At 35.8% G+C, this 21,231-nt stretch overlaps 2 protein-coding genes across 2 annotated transcripts in view; one reads left to right on the top strand and one right to left on the bottom strand.

Annotated features, from left to right (window-relative positions):
• LOC137649615 (uncharacterized) overlaps window positions 1-9,935 on the top strand; it is a 16,670-nt gene extending 6,735 nt beyond the window's left edge. Inside the window, exons 2-9 of the mRNA XM_068382592.1 lie at window positions 440-630; window positions 1,425-1,670; window positions 3,077-3,264; window positions 4,673-4,852; window positions 6,023-6,257; window positions 6,667-6,785; window positions 8,101-8,236; window positions 9,196-9,935. Of these exons, the coding sequence (XP_068238693.1) occupies window positions 445-630; window positions 1,425-1,670; window positions 3,077-3,264; window positions 4,673-4,852; window positions 6,023-6,257; window positions 6,667-6,785; window positions 8,101-8,236; window positions 9,196-9,273 (1,368 nt within the window). The 5' untranslated portion in view covers window positions 440-444 and the 3' untranslated portion in view covers window positions 9,274-9,935. The remainder of the gene's footprint in view (window positions 1-439; window positions 631-1,424; window positions 1,671-3,076; window positions 3,265-4,672; window positions 4,853-6,022; window positions 6,258-6,666; window positions 6,786-8,100; window positions 8,237-9,195) is intronic.
• Window positions 9,936-13,593: 3,658 nt separating this feature from the next.
• The window catches only part of LOC137649614 (apolipoprotein D-like), a 29,858-nt gene continuing 22,220 nt past the window's right edge, over window positions 13,594-21,231 (bottom strand). Inside the window, exons 4-6 of the mRNA XM_068382591.1 lie at window positions 20,916-21,070; window positions 18,164-18,334; window positions 13,594-14,353 (exon numbers count right to left, since the gene is read on the bottom strand). Coding sequence (XP_068238692.1) covers window positions 14,219-14,353; window positions 18,164-18,334; window positions 20,916-21,070 — 461 coding nt within the window. The 3' untranslated portion in view covers window positions 13,594-14,218. The remainder of the gene's footprint in view (window positions 14,354-18,163; window positions 18,335-20,915; window positions 21,071-21,231) is intronic.

The following is a 21,231-nucleotide window of genomic DNA, read 5'->3' as shown; positions in this document are numbered from 1 at the left end:
ATAAATACTGAAATAGATGGAAAATTCTTATGGATCATAATAAAAAAAGAAATATTCAACCTCTAGTAACCTCTAAAAGATGATTCCCTTTAAGTACTATTCATTAACCCCAAGCTTGTGCCATCCGTAAATTGGATTGGTCTAGAGAGCTTATTATGGCTATAGTCTGTCCAATTCTGCAGATCTAAGTGGATAGTTTTCTATGATCATATGCTATACAACCCCAGGGATAGGCCTATACATTAGATGAGATTTGACGAAGTTGGCAGAAGTAATGAGGAGAGCTTAGAAAAACTAAAAGAAGTTTTGGTTGGGGAAATAGGACTACCTTCAGCGTGTGACCCTCAATTTGTCTTATAGCGAGAGACCAGCGTGAACAAAATATTCTTTTAATAAGTATTTTCCTATTTTGAAAATCTATAAATCTATTCTCTCTAAGGTGATATGAGAAGGGCAATAATGGCCTCAACTCCCATCAAGCACGTGATCAGCTGGGTCATGTCCGCGTTCGTGCTATACTTCATCGCCGGCTATTTCGAGAACAGAATGGTTCACCTCCCCTTACCAAAGAGACTGAAAATGCAATACAGCGAATGGCCAGCCTTCACTAGCAAGACGCAATATTCCTCGGTAAAGTGTAATTTTCACGAGAAATAAACTTACCTTATAATATATATAAAAAAACGTGTATTGGAATGTTCAATAGGCTTATAGCAGCATGGCGGCGTTTGCATCCCCCACAATATCAATAAGGGGAAAGTAGAAAATACTGTATTGTTTCACCTCACCTTTGCCTTTCTCAGATTGATAGACACTGCATCCTCAAAAGACACTATCTCTGTTGTCGGTCAAAATGGCTGTTATGTTTTTTTTTTCAGCAAGAATATATATATATATATATATATATATATATATATATATATATATATATATATATATATATATATATATATATATATATATATATATATATATATATATATATACTAAGCACCTACATACATCATTGATTCGGTTAAACCATGACAATATATTGTTAAAAGACTGCACACACTTTTACTCCCACACATATAAACACATAAGCCCGTGCAAAACATGTATTACGTAGAACACTATATATATATATATATATATATATATATATATATATATATATATATATATATATATATATATATATATATATATATATATATATATATATATATATATATATATATATATATATATATATATATATATATATATAGTGTGTGTGTGGGTGCGTGTGTATGTGTATAAAACAGTGAAGCCTTCCTCACCAACTTTCAGAGAAGGCCAGACAGCTTTACCTCCTTACAAAAGTATATGTAGACCAATAATTTCCTATGCATACTCTCATGCAAGCTTACATTTTTTCTTATCTCAATTTCAATTCTCTACAGGAATGGTACCGAACACACTGTTTTACGAAAGACTTCGATAACGTGGAGGAAATTTTCAACACGATGATACCTCAGTGGTCGCTTTCCAAGCTGGACGGATGCAAGGAAACATACAGGCAATTTGATCTCCTATATGAAGTCCACACTCGCTTTTCGAAGGAACTCACATTTCCCGAAAGCTTTAAGGATAGAGTGAAGCTATGGCTTGGAAACAATCCTATTCTTCTGAAGAAAGTTCACAATCAGGTGAGGTTTGGTGAGAACATCGGCCTTTTTCGGAATGGGAAACTGTTATGGTCTAGTGCAGTGGTTCCCAACCTTTTTTCTGTCATTTCCCCACTGCACCTAGTTCAACCATCCAGATTTCCCCCTTCATGCCCCGCCCAGCCCTCACGTCCACTCGCCTGCCTCAGAAATGGGCATGGTATTCCAATTCTCCCCTTGAATATCATGTCAGTGAGAAATGATATGATCATATCACAATAGAATGGCTAACAACAAATTGCCGCACATACTATGTGGATATTTTCCGCTTGTTTTAGTTAGTAGGTAGTGTAATTATTTCCCCCCTGGAACCTTCAAATTTCCCCCCAGTGGGAAATTTCCCCCAGGTTGGGAACCACTGGTTTAGTGAGAATTGGTTTCAAGAGAACCATCTCTCCCTTCATATATTATGCTATCACATTATTATCTAGAGACGAAACTTTTACGTATTTTATCAATGTGAGAGCCCATCATTAACCTAATTTAGGACAAGAGAGTGCCCAGGTACTGGCTGATGTAGGCTCAACCGGCAAACATCCCATCCGTAGCTCACTATGAGAATAGGACCATGTTGCAAGAATTATCATTATCTAAAAATATGAGTGAACTAAAATTAATATAAAAATAAAGAATAATTAATAAGGTCATCTCTCTACGTTGGAATTACACTACAGTTGAGCACCAAGTGCTCTGCTCATAATTAGCTTTTAGGCCTACTGCTTTCAAACTCCGAAGTTCAATTAGAAAATGTTACTATCACTGCAAATAAATCTGAAGGTCTCATTATCGTGACCTGACATCCGATCGTTGAAAAAAAAAAAATGTCTGATTTCCTATTTGAAAGCTTCCAATGACCCGATAGTGAAACCTTCAAACTTGGTTGAGGCTACTGTGCGCTAGACTCATGTACTAATTCCACAGCTATGATAATAATAATAATAATAATAATAATAATAATAATAATAATAATAATAATAATAATTACTATTATTATTATTATTATTATTGTTATTATTATCTTTATTACGAGCTAAGCTACAACCTTAGTTGCAAAAGAAAGATACTATAAGCCCAAGGGCTCCAACAGGGAAAAATACCCCAGTAAGGAAAGGAAACCAGAAAATAAATACCTTAAACGATATAAGAAGTAATGATAAATCAAAATTAAATATTTTAAAAATATGAACAACATAACAGATATTTGATATATTATCTATAAAAGGACTTATGTAAGCCTGTTCAACATAAAAACATTTGCTGTGAGTTTGAACTTTTGAAGTTCTACTGATTCAACCAATTATAACCATAATAACATATAGTTGTACCGGCTAAAAGAACCATAGACATTGCAACACGAATTGAGATAACTAACTAGAATTCCTTTTCAGCAACTGATCTTCGTGTATCATCCACTGACGTCAGAACATGTCCTCTACAACACCTTGCGTGCCAGCCGTCCTATGCCCGGTTCTTCTATCAATCTCCACGAGTGGGTGGACAAGCAATCGGAGGAATCCAAGAAGACCTGTGATTTCTGCAAACCTCTCAATAGCACAGCAATGGATGACTTAGGAAGGTTATATTGTCTTATTGTCTTGCGTATTTTTTGCTGTTATAGTTGGTTTCTCATTTAACTGGAGAAGCTTATTCAATCTTTTTTCACACATTTCGTTTCCTAATTTTAGTATTCATAGGCCTACTCCTGTTTTATTTATTACAATTATTGTCATTATTATTACCATGTAATATGCCTAGGCATTTTATAGGCTTAATTTGATTAGACTTGGTTCTCATTCCACCTAAACATTTATGAATAAATTCTGGTGCTATCTAAATTTGGAAAATGTAGCCTACATGTGTAGATAAACATGGTCAATGGCATGTCGAATTGCTGTAGTGATTTTAATATTCACGAACTCCAGCGAAGGTTTCAAAAGTATAAAAATAATTTTATCAAAATGCGTTTCTGAATACAACTATAGTTTAACATGTAGGCCTATTTGTAGAAATGGGTGAACATGTGTTATTGTAGTAACCATCGTAGATATTTTTATCTGTAAAACTACTTTTCCATCATTCCTTTCTATCGAGTAACCTTTAATTTCCTCCTTCTATGTGAGGTAGCCAAAAGTCCTAAACCTTCAGGATTAACAATAAACAAAGCTAGGCTAAATAAGGTCCTGCTTAGGTTAGGTAAATTAGACTTTTGCTATTAACCATAACTGCAACGGAACATTGGACACTTAATACTGGCTAGATGCATGATACATGACATAGGCTAACAGATTAGGAACCGGTACATGGTCCATAAAATATAAATACTATTAGTACAATATCTCACATCTTACCTGTATCTTACAGCGACAGTGGTAACGAGACATGGCATTGGGTAAGGAAGGATAATGTTAGTTGGGACTCGGATAAGCTTATAAGGTAGGGATAGATAGATATCCATCACTGGAACACGTGCAGTAATTATTTCCATGAGTGTTCCCTACTGCAATTTGCAACACAGTCACACACCACAACACAGCAAATCACTTTCAACATGGAACTCTCCCACCCAATACAAAATTGCCTTCAACTCGAATAGTAGTATTGTTTTTCAATAATGGAATTGTAACAAACAATTTTAGTAATAAAATATACACATACACAATAGGTACTACCCCATTACCACTATGCATATTTTATAATACCTGTAAGTTTTTCGTATGAATTTAATTTTATAGTTAAGTCTATTTATCTTTGCATCTCCTAAGACTCGAAAGCAATTTGGTTACGATAATCAAAAGTATCTTGAAAGTTACAAGGATTTTTTTTTTCTCTGGTTTCTTTTACCGTTATTTGTTAATTTTTTTTTTCATCCTATAAGTAATTTAAAAGTGACAATAGGATAGTAGGCCTAAGTCAAGTTAAAGTGTCACGAGAGACCTCTCGGTAATCAGACCTCCATGTAATGTACCATTCGTACTATTTCTCAGGAACACGAAACAGTACACAGTCAGGATGAGTAATACTTTCAAACTGGACCGTTGGCACGCTATGGTGATTCCTTACAAGCAACATCATCCTCTGAATTTTACTCTGCCAACGTTTCTCGCCTTCTTCCACGAGTGCTGGATGATTGCCGAGGAAGTTCAAGAAATGGACAATGACTACATGTGAGTTTATTGTTCTTAACATTAATTCAGGAGTATAATCTGATGGCAGTTTTTATCCTTTCTAACAAAGAGCTCTATTCTTGCTTCTTTGCATCTTAATTATAGTAAAATAAACATATTAATTTTTTTCTGCAAGCCTCAGTTAAGTATGAAATATACCGAAGAGGCATTCTTGCATTTTCCCTTAGTTTTAAACAGAACCTTTTTTGTTTTTTTCTATTTTTACATTTTGGATCAAAATTTTCAAACGAATATGCCCTCATGCAATATTAGAAATTTCTAAAGAAATATAACGTCATCCAATGACAGAAATTTTCAAATGGCAATGACTGACGTCTTCAAATGAATATGATCTTTTGCAATGACATAAGACCCTTTATCAATACCGCGATTGACTTCTTCGTCAGCTAAACCTTTCATTTCTGTGTTCAACAATACGTTCAACATTCTTTAGTCCCTTTCTTGTTAATGATGCCCCAGAGTTAGTAACAATAGCTGGCTATAAGCTACATTGTCGTTACTGGTGCAGAACCAGTCTATGTGTATATAGTGGTAATATCCTCAAAGTTATATCTATTTTCTTAATTTTCCCCATTCTTCGATCCATTACTATCCAAAGATTATCTCTTTAATGACAACGCTGTAGGACTTTAAGTGTTTTCTCAACAATTGTATAATAACAATTGTATAATAAAACTTTTAATTCTAGTTGTTCAAACTTCCTGTTGGATACTTGAAAAAATAGTCCTACATGAGGAGCCTTGGCCTACTGTGATAGTGACAGAAAGCTCAGGGCCAGTAATTGGATAGGGTAGCGCATAACAGTATAGTGTGGTGGACTATTGGAAACGTCCCTGCCTAGCGATCGCCGTTCTGAGGTTTGGGTCCTCCTCAAACTCGATAATTTCTACAACCTCATCATGCATGTGAGCTAAGGAGTGAGGGTTTTGGATAACCTGTAGGTCTACCTGCTGAGTCATCAGCAGCCATTGCCTGGCCCTCCCCGGCCCTAGCTTGTGCTCTGATCACATGTACATATGGTCAGTCTCTATGGCTTTGCCTTAGTAGCCAGGACATTCTCACTCTCTTACCTCTTCCATTCACGAATGGCCTATACCTATAAAACCTTTAAAAGTAATGTTTCTCATGTTATCTTTTCGTTCACAACAGATATCCAAACCTCGTGTGGGATTCCTTGTACCAAGCAGGGGTCTCGCAATTTCACCCTCATATCCACATAATGATGACACCCGACCATTACTATGGTTTTTTGGAGCACTTGAGATCCTCGGGCCAACAGTACTTCGAGGCAGAGGGAAGAAATTATTTTTCCACGCTGATGGAAGTCCACGAGGCATTAGGCCTAACTATTCATTATGGGAATAGTGTGGCCTTTCCTACTCTGGTATGTCAGTTCATTTTACATGTATATGTGTAGACATACATGCGTGAATGATTACATCTTGATGTACGTTATCTTATGATTAGCATATACATATGAAATAATTGAGATTAGATGTACGTTATCTTATGATTAGTGCATAGTGCAAATTAGGGGGTATGAAGTTGAATCCTAACAAAACTCAAAGTATGATTGTAAGTAGTTCAAGGGTGGCTCCTCAACATCCGGATGCCTGAACAGTTAAGAAAATAACTCGTGGTTTGTTTTACAACGGAAATCCAATAACGTTTTAAACAACAATGAGAATATAAGGATATTAATTAGTTGAAAGACATATACCTATAAAATCCTCACCATTGATTATACTTATAAAAAATGGTCGTAGGCCTATTCTAATTCTATTTTTTCACAGGTGGGTAAATCAGATATGGAAGTGATGTTTCTAAGTGAAGCTCCAGGAGACGATTTTTACCGCTTGATTTTCTATACAATAAAAGCCTACCACGACACTTTCACGCAGCTTTGCAAAGGGTAAGTCTTTGTCTCAATTACAATATGATAGACCATAATTGCTAGTCTTTCATTAGACCGACTTTGAGTACAATTCAATGTAAGATCTATTTCTGAAACATTTACTTGTTAAAATGCATTCTACCCTGTAGAATGATGCTAAAAAAGCCCCATTGAACAAAGTTGGTACCTATTCATGCCAATGAATCATTCTTTATGCTATGAAGAAAGATTGGTCATGTTTTAAACAACCAAATTATGTTTACGTTGTTAACACAGTATACCTTAGCATGCCAATTTTTCCACTATGGTTAATAGTCTCATTCCGGATAGAAATGTGCTAGTTGCATTGCCCGTTTATTATTATTATTATTATTATTATTATTATTATTATTATTATTATTATTACAAGCTAAGCTACAACTCAAGTTTGAAAAGCAGGATGCTATAAACCCAAGGGCTCCAACAAGGAGAAATAGCCCAGCGAGGAAAGGAAATAAGGAAGTAAATAAAGTGCGAGAGAAGTAATGAAAAATTAGAATAAAATATTTCAAGAACTAACAACATTAAAATCAATCTTTCATATATAAACTATAGAAACTTCAAGAAAAAAAAAAGAAAAAAAAAGAGAAATGAGATAGATAAGTGTTTCTCCCAAGTACTTTTCAATCAGTGCTCTCATTTTCAAGGTAATTTACCTCAGATTGAGTAATTTTGGTTGATTTAAGGAAATTTCTAGAGTAATGGTTCTTTCAAGGTAATTTTAAGGTTATTTTTTTATCGGGTAATCTTTTGATTATAGAGTAACACTGTGTATCTAAATTTTATCTCTGAGTTTTTATGTTAATCTTGATTAATTGTTTTGTGTTTTATGAGTTTTTTGGTATTTAAGGTAATTTTTTTTAATTTGAGATCATTTCTGAGGTAATCGCTTAAACATTAATTTTTCTAAATTTGAGGTAATTATTGAGGTAATCCCTTGAAGATTAATTTTTTCTAAATTTGAGGTAATTCCTGGGGGTAATCCATTGAAATTTTTTTTTTCTAAATTTGAGCTAATTACTGGGGTAACACATTGAACATTTTTTTTCTAAATTTTAGGTAATTACCGAGGTAATCCCTTGAACATTAATTTTTCTAAATTTGAGGTAATTACTGGGGGTAATCCAGTGAACATTAATTTTTCTAAATTTGAGGCAACTACCGAGGTAATCCCTTGAACATTATTTTTTTCTAAATGAGGCAATTACTGGTGGGTAATCCCTTGTACATTATTTTTTCTAAATTTGAGGTAATCCCTTGAACATCATATAAAAGCCCTGTTTTCAACCCACAGCTTCGTTGCAGCCTATCCAGCCGTAGGCGATTCTGAGAGAGCAAAGTTAGGGAGAATCCCTGTTGTGGCAAGACTCATATCAAGAGGGGACTGCGTTTCCCCAAGAGTCGATTATTCATCTTGCGAAATCTTCCAGGTTAGTTAACGGAAATATACTAAAGCCCTGTCCACACGATCGAGCATGCCCGACGGGCAAACAGTGATACCAGGCCACAATAGTTAGCGAAAATGAGGGTTGACGACGTCAGAAGCGGGAAAGCTAAAGGCAGGGATCTGGCAACACTGTATGATGCCAGATCCCTGTCTGTGGTTTTCCCGCTTCTGACGTCATTAACCCTCATTCTTACTAACTATTGTGGTCTGGTATCACTGTTTGCCCGTCGGGCATGCTCGATCGTGTGGACAGGGCTTTACAGCATCCGTCGTTTCTCTCTTTAGAAGCATTACCCCTATGCATTAGCTTATTTTGAATTCAAGTTTGATACTTCATTCATACTTTAAATTGTAATGGAAATTTAAGTTCTCTTAACTTTAAAGCTTTGGTACTTCAATTCATGCTTAAAATTGTAATGAAAATTAAAGTTCTGTTAACTTTAAAGCTTTGGTACTTCAATTCATGCTTAAAATTGTAATGGAAATTTAAGTTCTGTTAACTTTAAAGCTTTTGTTCTTCAATTCATGGTTTAAAATTTTAATGAAAATTAAAGTTCTGTTAACTTTAAAGCTTTTGTCCTTCAATTCATGGTTTAAAATTTTACTGGAAATTAAAGTTCTGTTAACTTTAAAGCTATTGTACTACCATTCATACTGAAAGTGAAATGAAAATTAAAGTCCTGTTAACGTCAAAGCTTTTGCACTTCAAATACAAAAGATTTTTTTTCTGGAAACAAATACTTATTTTTAGCAATCCATCAGTTCTATATACTTCATGTATACCAGAAGGATATATTTCTCATAGGAGTTTTGGTGGTGAAAGTTGACTAATGAAAATAAAATAGAGTACCATACCTTTATAATATTGAAACCAAATTATTAATTTTAAAAATTTACTTCTAGTCTTTATACAATATGTAATAAACCGTTTTATTTTCGCAGCAAACTTATCGAAATCACGACCCATGGCAAGTTGCAAGAGCAATAAGGAAAGCCGTCAAAAAGTATGACAATGAGTAATGCAGAATACACATCAATTTAGCCAAGTTTTCATTTTAAATTTGCGTTTGTATATTTACAAACATGTGGTTAACTTGCCCATGCATTAAATGGCTACGGTCAGATACGGTCTGCGTCAAAATTGATTCAACAAATAACAAAATTCATCATACTTAGTTCGTTAGCAACACTTTGTGGAGTTGCCATTTAGTGAATTTCAAACGGAATCCTCTGAAATTTGTTGCATCAGTTTTTGACGCCGACTGTACGGTTAAGTTGGGCAGTAGACATCAATGCTGATTGATTGATTGAGTGAGTGAGTTTTCTGTCATCTTGATATCAAAGGTCATTGACGCCGACCATCAAGTCTAAAGGCCCCATTACTGTCATATGTTTGGGATCATACAAATAATCGAGAAAATGTTGAATAAATCAAATCAAATGAAAAACATAAATGTTAAGTATCTTGAGTTGGGTAATCTTTGACAGATTGTTTCCCTCTATACTACTCTACTATCTTAAGAGTTTATTTGCCTCTGGTGTTATATACGTAATGTGGATATAATAACTTGAACTTAATCGTCCCCAAAAGAGTAAAAATTTTGAGAAATTGTGTTTTCAGTATGATACTCGATGGAGTTATCAATTCTTCATCAGCTATATTATTACAATTATTATTATTATTTGTTAAGCTACAACCCTAGTTGGAAAAGCAGAATGCTATAAGCCCAGAGGCCCCAACAGGGAAAATAGCCCAGTGAGGAAAGGAAATAAGGAAAAATAAGATATTTTAAGAACAGTAACAACATTGAAATAAATATTTCCTATATAAACTATAAAAACTTGAACAAAACAAGAGGAAGAAAAATTAGATATAATAGTGTGCCCGAGTGTCACCTCAAGCAAGAGAACTCTAATCCAAGACAGTGGAATACCATGGTACAGAGGCTATGGCACTAACCAAGACTAGCGAACAATGGTTTGATTTTGGAGTGTCCTTCTCCTAGAAGGGCTACTTACCATAGCTAAAGTCTCTCTTCTACCCATACCAAGAGGAAAGTAGCCACTGCACAATTACAGTGCAGTAGTTAACCCTTTGTTGAAGAAGAATTGTTTGGTAATCTCAGTGTTGTCAGGTGTATGAGGACAGAGGAGAATCTGTAAAGAGTAGGCCAGACTATTCGGTGTATGGGTAGGCAAAGGAAAAGAACCGTAACCAGAAAGAAGGATCCAATATAGTACTGTCTGGCTAGTCAAAGGACCCCATAACTCTCTAGCGGTAGTATCTCAACGGGTTTCAATATCACCCGGATTATTATAAGAAACATTTAAGATCAATCAGATAGAAATCCATCCATATACCAAAGGCACTTCCCCCACTTTGGGGGGTAGCCGACAACAACAAGAAACAAAACAAAAAAGGGGACCTCTACTCTCTACGTTCCTCCAGCCTAACCAGGGACTCAGCCGAGTTCAGCTGGTACTGCTAGGGTGCCACAGCCCAACCTCCCACATTTCCACCACAGATGAAGCTTCATACTGCTGAGTCCCCTACTGCTGCTACCTCCGCGGTCATCTAAGGCACCGGAGGAAGCAGCAGGGCCTACCGGAACTGCATCACAATCGCTCGCCATTCATTCCTATTTCTCGCACGTTCTTTTGCCTCTCCACATCTATCCTCCTATCACCCAGAGCTTTCTTCACACCATCCATCCACCCAAACCTTGGCCTTCCTCTTGTACTTCTCCCATCAACTCTTGCATTCATCACCTTCTTTAGCAGACAGCCATTTTCCATTCTCTCAACATGGCCAAACCACCTCAACACATTCATATCCACTCTAGCCGCTAACTCATTTCTTACACCCGTTCTCACCCTCACCACTTCGTTCCTAACCCTATCTACTCGAGATACACCAGCCATACTCCTCAGACACTTCATCTCAAACACATTCAATTTCTGTCTCTCCATCACTTTCATTCCCCACAACTCCGATCCATACATCACAGTTGGTACAATCACTTTCTCATATAGAACTCTCTTTACATTCATGCCCAACCCTCTACTTTTTACTACTCCCTTAACTGACCCCAACACTTTGCAACCTTCATTCACTCTCTGACGTACATCTGCTTCCACTCCACCATTTGCTGCAACAACAGACCCCAAGTACTTAAACTGATCCACCTCCTCAAGTAACTCTCCATTCAACATGACATTCAACCTTGCACCACCTTCCCTTCTCGTACATATCATAACCTTACTCTTACCCACATTAACTCTCAACTTCCTTCTCTCACACACCCTTCCAAATTCTGTCACTAGTCGGTCAAGCTTCTCTTCTGTGTCTGCTACCAGTACAGTATCATCCGCAAACAACAACTGATTTACCTCCCATTCATGATCATTCTCGCCTACCAGTTTTAATCCTCGTCCAAGCACTCAAGCATTCACCTCTCTCACCACTCCATCAACATACAAGTTAAACAACCACGGCGACATCACACATCCCTGTCTCAGCCCCACTCTCACCGGAAACCAATCGCTCACTTCATTTCCTATTCTAACACATGCTTTACTACCTTTGTAGAAACTTTTCACTGCTTGCAACAACCTTCCACCAACTCCATATAACCTCATCACATTCCACATTGCTTCCTTATCAACTCTTATCATATGCTTTCTCCAGATCCATAAACGCAACATACACCTCCTTACCTTTTGCTAAATATTTCTCGCATATCTGCCTACCTGTAAAAATCTGATTCATACAACCCCTACCTCTTCTAAAACCACCCTGTACTTCCAAGATTGCATTCTCTGTTTTATCCTTAATCCTATTAATCAGTACTCTACCATACACTTTTCCAACTACACTCAACAAACTAATACCTCTTGAATTACAACACTCATACACATCTCCCTTACCCTTATGTAGTGGTACAATACATGCACAGACCCAATCTACTGGTACCAATGACAACACAAAACACACATTAAACAATCTCACCAACCATTCAAGTACAGTCACACCCCCTTCCTTCAACATCTCAGCTTTCACACCATCCATACCAGATGCTTTTCCTACTCTCGTTTCATCTAGTGCTCTCCTCACTTCCTCTATTGTAATCTCTCTCTCATTCTCATCTCCCATCACTGGCACCTCAACACCTGGAACAGCAATTATATCTGCCTCCCTATCATCCTCAACATTCAGCAAACTTTCAAAATATTCCGCCCACCTTTTCCTTGCCTCCTCTCCTTTTAACAACCTTCCATTTCCATCTTTCACTGTCTCTTCAATTCTTGCGCCGGCCTTCCTTACTCTCTTCACTTCTTTCCAAAACTACTTCTTATTCTCTTCATATGACTGACCTAGTCCCTGACCCCACCTCAGGTCAGCTGCCCTCTTTGCCTCACGTACCTTGTGCTTTACTTCCACCTTTTGCTCTCTATATTTTTCATACTTCTCTATACTATTACTCTGCAGCCATTCTTCAAAAGCCCTCTTTTTCTCTTCCACTTTTACCTTCACTCCTTCATTCCACCATTCACTGCCCTTCCTCATGCTGCCTCCAACAACTTTCTTGCCACATACATCACTTGCAATCCCAACAAAATTTTCTTTTGCTAACTTCCACTCCTCCTCTAAATTACCAGTTTCTCTTACTCTCACCTCGTCATATGCCATTTTCAACCTTTCCTGATCTTTACTTTTTACCCCCGGTTTTATTAGCTCTTCAACCCTCACTAGCTCCCTTTTACATCCACCTACTCTATTCCCCCACTCTTTTGCTACAACCAATTTTCCTTCCACCAAAAAATGATCAGACATACCGTTAGCCATACCCCTAAACACGTGCACGTCTTTCAATCTTCCAAACATTCTTTTAGTTATCAACACATAATCCATTAATGCCCTTTCTACTACTCTTCCATTTGCCACTCTTACCCATGTATACTTATTTTTATCTTTCTCTTTAAAAAAGCTAGCACTTATTACCATCTCTTGTTCAACACACATATCTACCAGTCTCTCACCACTTTCATTTTCACCTGGTACGCCATACTTCCCAATGACACCTTCTACCTCTCCAGCGCCCACTCTAGCATTTAAGTCACCCATAACTACATAATTCCTTCTACCCAGTCCTTCTACACACCTAGTTAATTCATTCATCAGATAGAAATAAACTCAAATAACTCTTACTGTCAAATGACTCCAATGAAATTCATTGCAATAATTCATCATCATCATCATCATCTCCTCCTCCTACGCCTATTGACGAAAAGGGCCTTTGTGTCAATGAGGTAATAATCATGGAGAAGAAAAATATAATCTATTTACGTTTAACACTTTATTTGGGGCATCTTCTATAAATGTCGCAAATAAATCACTCAAATCACTTAAATTATCTAAAACATAAAAACAAAACAGTTTAACAGGAAAGACATGATCACTCTAACCTGAACTAATTATTGAATATTCTCAACAAACTCTAAAACTAGACTTCCACTCAATATACATATTTATTTCGGAAGAGATTTACATTAACTCTTTCACTCCTTGCCAAAATTTTGTACGGAATTTTGTACATGATAAAACTGGACGATTCTAGACCAATTAAAATAAAATATTAAGAATTGTGTACATTATTTTGTACATAGCTGAGCGATTACAGAACCAATTTAAAAACATAATTAAAAGCAGGTTATTCAGTTATATCAATATAGGATAATTTTTTTTATCCCAAATCTTAATTGATGAAAGGCACTATGGGAACATTTAATAAAAACTTTCATATTTTCAAGATTAAAATTCATAAAAACTATTAAAATCATTTTCACTTTCACTCGCTCTAGCTAACAAATTCCATGATCCACAGCAGCCTATGAAAACAAACTTCCCAGAAATGACAACTTCACCAATGAATTTCCACGGGAGGTTTCACTCAAGATCTTTCTCTTAAGAAATAATTTCTACATCGGCGTACTTCTCCTCCTGAAGGGTAGCGCTGGCGCTGCTGCCGTCAGTAGACGCCCCAAAGCGACGGGTGAAGTCAACGACGGTGTCGGCCAAGTTGGTCGCTCCGTTGGCCACCTGGAAGATTTTTACCAGCTGCAATATATGGAAAACTCTTAGGATATTTTGGATCTCGAATCCTTCATTCTAAACCGAGGTAACAGTTGGGGTCTCTTTAGATTTCACAGAAGAGGCTGTTCAAGATATAGCTTTTGGAAGGAATGTCAAATATAATTAGCTATTATAGAAATCTATATTTTTCGTAGCAAAGTTTGTCTCAATAATAATAAATAAATAATAATAATAATGAATAATAATTATAATTATAATAATCATAATTATGATTATAATAAACAATAATTATAATCATAATAATCATAATTATGATTATAATAAATATAATTATATAATAATTATAATTATAATAATTATAATTATTATATAATAATTATAATAATTGTAATAATAGTAATAATAATAATAATAATTATTATTATTATTATTATTATTATTATTATTATTATTATTATTATTACTTTCTAAGCTACAACCCTAGTTGGAATAGCAGGCTGCTAAAAGCCCAGGGGCTCCAACAGGGAAAATAACCCAGTGAGGAAAGGAAACAAGGAAAAATAAAATATTCTAAGAACAGTAGCATTGAAATATTGTGAACAAGTAGTTGGTTGCCCCTAGTGATCACCGTGGCCAAATTTAGGTAAAAAATCTCCTAACGTTCGAATTTTTTTTTCTTTTTTTTTTTCTTTTTTTTTTAACATTGGAGCAAAATACATCCCATTATAACGGACATAATTCACTATAGCTCTGCATAAAATATATTCAAATGTTAAATATTATTAACTAGATAGCTGAATTAAAATTAACTCTGCATAGGGATAATTAAAGGGTTAAATAAAAGCCCTTAAGAGTAAACTTGTTCTGTAGTTCTTGGCTATATATATGACATATCTGTTTTTGACATTGTTAATAGTTTATATAGGACATATTTGTTTTGACGTTGTTACTATTTCAGAATGATTTATTGTTAACTTGTTCTCATCATTTATTTATTTCCTTATTTCCTTTCCTCACTGGGCTATTTTCCCTGTTGGAGCCCTTGGGCTTATAGCATCTTGCTTTTCCAACTGGGGTTGTAGCTTGGCTAGTAATAATAATAATAATAAACCCTACGCTATAATGAATTCTAATAATATCGCGTTTAATCGCGTATGCATTAAAAGCGTATATCTTTATTTCTCTTCTGTGAAATAAAGGACTCGAGTAATTTTTAGTAGAAGGAAATAATGCAGGAATTTAATTATCAACAAGCTACAATGGTAAGAGGATATTTTTTTTTTAGTAAAGCATAAAATTACATTACATGCATTAAGTCTAAGTAAAACATTTAAAAAGGTTAAATTAAAGAGCAACATACAAATGTTAAAAATACATAGAATCTATTATAACTAATATGCACAAAGAGACCACATTCCAGGTTTAGGTATTAATTAGAACAAACATTTTCTGCTCATTTAGACATTCTACATTAACACAAAAAACAATTAAGGAGTTTACAGCAGGAATGCAATTAATGAGAGAGAGAGAGAGAGAGAGAGAGAGAGAGAGAGAGAGAGAGAGAGAGAGAGAGAGAGAGATACTATGTAGCACTAAGAAACAAATGTTTACAGCAGGAATACAATTAGCTAATATGAGAGAGAGAGAGAGAGAGAGAGAGAGAGAGAGAGAGAGAGAGAGAGAGAGAGAGAGAGAGAGAGATATAAACTATGTAGCACTAAGAAACAAATGTTTACAGCAGGAATACAATTAGCTAATGAGAGAGAGAGAGAGAGAGAGAGAGAGAGAGAGAGAGAGAGAGAGAGAGAGAGAGAGATAAACTATGTAGCACTAAGAAACAAATGTTTACAGCAGGAATACAATTAGCTAATGAGAGAGAGAGAGAGAGAGAGAGAGAGAGAGAGAGAGAGAGAGAGAGAGAGAGAGAGAGAGAGAGAGAGAGAGACTATGTAGCACTAAGAAACAAATGTTTACAGCAGGAATGCAATTAACTAATGAGAGAGAGAGAGAGAGAGAGAGAGAGAGAGAGAGAGAGAGAGAGAGAGAGAGATAAACTATGTAGCACTAAGAAACAAATAGCAGACTTGCATACGAATAAAAAGTATATTAATAATCAAAGGAGCAATACTAGAAAACCAATCTAAATGATAACGCAGGCAATCAACGTATGATTTGTCCAAACTTCCTACAATTGAAAAAGTTTGCAATCAGGATCTATCGTAAAATGCTAGAATGATATAAGGTCAATATATCATGCCTGTCAATGTCGGGGACTTGGGGGTGAGGGGGATGGGCCAGGGTTAATCATTCCATGCCGTAAGGAAAAAGAAATGGACCTTATTTTGGTCGACCTTTTAATCGACCCTGACCTTTGACCTAGACTTTCAAAATTGGGTCACTTTTCCGGGTCAACATGATAATTAATCCTTGAAATTTTCACTACTCTATGAGTAAAATTATGGCCAAGAAGCTGTTCACAAACAAACATACAGCAGGACAAACAGGGGCTAAAACATAACCTCCTCTCAACTTAGTTGGCGGATTTAACTAGATGTTTATTCCAGGCTATAAAATATACAAGACTAACATTATATAATTCATTATTGTTAATCTAAGCATTACCAAAAAATACTTTATGATACTTACTTGGTATGCTACGTCAACATAATTACAAACATTTGCATTGCCATATTATCCCATATGCTTTACTGCCACAAGGATTACGTGACTTGATATACATCAAAAGCCAGTATGAGATAATAAAAAGCTTAAGTACCAAGCGCTTTCGTGTATTTTAATACACGTCTTCAGGGGACAATAAAAAGTGACAGTTGAAGGACGTCAATAAATTTTCGATTGTTTGACAATGCTAGTTAGCTGACTATGTCTTTATCATTTATTTTATTGTTCATTTTTTTTCTCTTCCGTATTTCATCCTATTTTCCTTATTGACGTCCTTCAACCGAGTCTCATTTTTATTGTACTCTGAAAGAATGTATTAAAATACACGAAAGCGCTTGGTACTTAAGCTTTTTATTATTTCCTATTGGCTTTTGCTGCTATCACAAATTCTTCGCAAAAATGTATCTAGTTTCATCATTGAAGCCAAATTCACCCTAATACTGCACTTTCCTCAGAAACCTCTATCTAGTTAGAATACCACTTCGCGCATCATGTACATTCCACCAATTATTACCCAAAAGTAATTTCTTTTGTTAGTCATGCTTCTTTGAAACAAAGTTCCCTCAAAGTTTCTTCCAAAGTTTCCCTCAACGTTTCTTCCACTAAATCTACCTTACTGTTAACCAAACTCATATTAGTAAATGCATGCAAATACAATCTGTTCAAACTATCAATTCCAAGAAGATGTAAATCTAACGTTCTATAAAAAAAAAAAAAAAACATGCAAGAAGAAAAAGACAGACAATAACACAAAACTAATCTTCTTGACATCTCGCATCAAGTTTATAAGGGTCGCTCCTGAATGGCAGAGGCAAGGGACAGCAGCATTGTCCTATCAAGCAGGACAATGGCCTAGAGACTGACCATATTACATATGATCAGCGCCCAAGCCTCTTCTCCATCCAAGCTAGAACCAAAGAGGGCCAAGCAATGGCTGCTGATGATTTAGCAGATAGACCTATAGGCTTCCCCAAACCCGCCCCCATCTTTAGCTGACAAGGATGGTAAGGGTTGCAGAGACCAAAGGTACTAACGAGTTTGCGCGGAACTCTAACCCCAGTCTGGCATTCACCAGTCTGGGACATTGGGGCCTTCTCAAGTCCTCCTCAGTCAAAGAACAGATTGTCGACTTACCGTACTAGCAACAGACTTGATGCCACTGCCGGCAGAATCGACGATATCCTTGAAAGTATTGTCGTCGATGTCGATCTTCATGCTGGAGTCACTGGGTTGGGTGCAGACGCTGTGGTCGATCTTGTCGAAGTGAGAGATGGAGATACCGGCACCTTTCAACTGATTCTTTACCTGAAAGAGCATTGGATCGTCAGGTATTTCTGAAAGGTTGCATACTGAAAGGTTGCATACTGAAAGGTTGCATACTGAAAGTTGGGATATAAAGTTGGGTAGAATTATTGACTAACTGACTACAGAGAGAGAGAGAGAGAGAGAGAGAGAGAGAGAGAGAGAGAGAGAGAGATTATTATTTAATAAATTTATTACGCCCAAAGACGTCAAACAAAGTTACATATTAGCAGTTACATACAGTACATCAGAAATCAACAGAACAAAAATTACAGCATTGAATCATCAGTATATCAGTTACATAAATAACATATATGAGATCGTATTCCATTATCACAATTACCGCAACAGACAGTTTAGCAGCCACCAGTGTGGATGACGAGTCAAAATTACGTCTAGGTGGTCATCTTAAGTAAATATTGGCAGGTTTAGAGAGAGAGAGAGAGAGAGAGAGAGAGAGAGAGAGAGAGAGAGAGAGAGATTTATAATTCAATACTGCCTGAGGTAGATATACAATATAGTAGTACTGCATGTAGAAAAGGAAATCTTTATAAAGTTCATTTTAAATCAAACTGGTAACACTAATAAAATCTATCATAGTTACCACGCATGCCAATGATTGTTCAAATGTATTATTTTCATTCCTCCAAGTAGGAGTCTACAATGTTTACATTCTTGGGGGGTAGGTTTCGTCTCCATCATGAGGCTCAATACTACACAGTGTTCTAGAAGTTTTATTCTAGCTGTTACCGAGTTGTGGAATGATCTTCCTAATCGAGTAGTTGAATCAGTAGAACTTCAAAAGTTCTAAGTTGGAGCAAATGTTTTTATGTTGACCAAGATGACACGAGTCTTTTTATCGTTTCTATAAGACTTATCTGTTTTGACGTTGTTACTGTTTTTAGAATGATATATTGTTAATTTATTCTCATCATTTATTTATTTCCTTATTTCCTTTCCTCACTGGGCTATTTTTCCTTGTTGGAGCCCTTGGGCTTATAGCATCTTGCTTTTCCAACTAGGGTTGTAGCTTGGCTAATAATAATAATAATAATAATAATAATAATAATAATAATAATAATAATAATAATATACTGTTGACTGTATATACCCCTAGAATGCTTCCATTTCTTTCATTGTAAAGACCTTTCTCTTCAAAGTCATTATCTTCGACGGTGTTCTAGTATATGATGTCCACATGCCAGAAAATATTGATCTAGTCTTATTTTACATTGGTCTATGATATCTAATGTTAACAACATTCGTTTATCTATATCGATGGCTATAATATTAAATTTAAACAAAGCAGCATCATTAATCCAATATGTCTTCATTTTTAGATATTCCTGTAATGTACTGTAATAAGGCTTTCTTATTTTCTGCAAGTTTTTAGTCAATGATTCGATCAAAGCTATTAAGGAATATATTAAGTTGATGTAATAATAAATTGGATGCACATTGAGCATTTTATCCAAAGCATGATTAAAAGCAGTAAGTTGTTTGTGGAAACACTAATAAAATCAGCCACTACCCAACGAAATGGCTTATGATAAAACGGTCGCTGACACTACATCTATTGAAATAGGTTGCTTGGTAAAAGTGCTAAAATTCAGTGGCCGTTTGCCTTTTATATTAAGATTACTTCAGCTCTATAGTGAATTACACCGACGTAAATATTAATGATGAAGTCAAAATAAAAGAATACTTATGTTCAAGTATCTCCTACTGTTGTACACTGCCCCCTTAAAAAATATACCAAAAGGTCTGTACAACTCATTTGGTAGCGGCAGTTTTGATTGACCAGTCTGAAACTATAGAAAATAAGTACCAAGAAATGAGCTTTCCCATCCTTATGCAGAGATCACAAAACACTAGTTAGATGAAAAAAAAGTATATATATACTGCCAGTTTTTGAAGCAACGTAATATTCAGCAAACACGTATATCCACAAGAAAAAACTGAAGACTTGTTTTCAAAGAGTTTCGTTAATGTGGATTTGCCAACTAATGTGCAATATGGGGTGTGAAATGCCGAATGACTGGGAATATATACGATCAAATGGCTCCATAGGTCCTGTAGAGAGTAGGATTCCCCGGTCTTGGATAGTGCCATAGCCTCTGTACCATGGTCTTCCACTTTCCACTGCCTTGGGTTAGTGTCCTCATGCTACAGGGTACACTCGGGCACACTATGCCATCTTATTTCTCTTCCTTTTGTCTTGCTATAGTTTTTATAATTTATATACGAAATATTTATTTTAATGTTACTGTTCTCAAGATATTTTATTCCCCCTTATTTCCTTTCCTCACCATTTTTCCCTGTTGTAGCCCCTGGGCTTATAGCATCCTGCTTTTCCAATAAGGGTTGTAGCTTGGCACGTAATAATAATAATAATAATAATAATAATAATAATAATAATAATAATAATAATAATAATAATAATAATAATAATAATAATACGGTGTGAAATGCTGAATGCCTTTGAATGTACGTGATTAAATAGATGAGAAAATCCTGTAGAGAGTCGGGTTCCCCTGCAGTATAGGACCAGAAAAGAAGTTCTTGGAGTATCCTATAAACTCACCCTATCGACGATGGCGGAATCCAGCGTAGGACTCCTGGAGAGGATAGCCGCTGACTGACGATAAGCCAAAGTGCTGACTTCCTGACATTCGTAGATAACAGCGTAAGTATCATAGTCGGTGTCGAAGATTGTGTAATCAGCTTTGCCTGCAATATCTGTCGAATTAAAAGATATGTTAATACGGTGAATTACACTCTTGCTTCAAGGAAAATCTCTTTCTTTCATAAATGAAAATTCAAGTCAAAGAGTTTGTAACATAGGAAGAAATTAACATCACCAGCATAAGGCCTAAAGAAGTTAAGATTATGTAAATCAC

Source organism: Palaemon carinicauda, chromosome 11 (assembly GCF_036898095.1).
Source record: "Palaemon carinicauda isolate YSFRI2023 chromosome 11, ASM3689809v2, whole genome shotgun sequence".
Classification (NCBI taxonomy): domain Eukaryota; kingdom Metazoa; phylum Arthropoda; class Malacostraca; order Decapoda; family Palaemonidae; genus Palaemon; species Palaemon carinicauda.
Note: the sequence above shows the minus strand (reverse complement) of the source record. Positions and strands in the feature narration are given on the sequence as shown.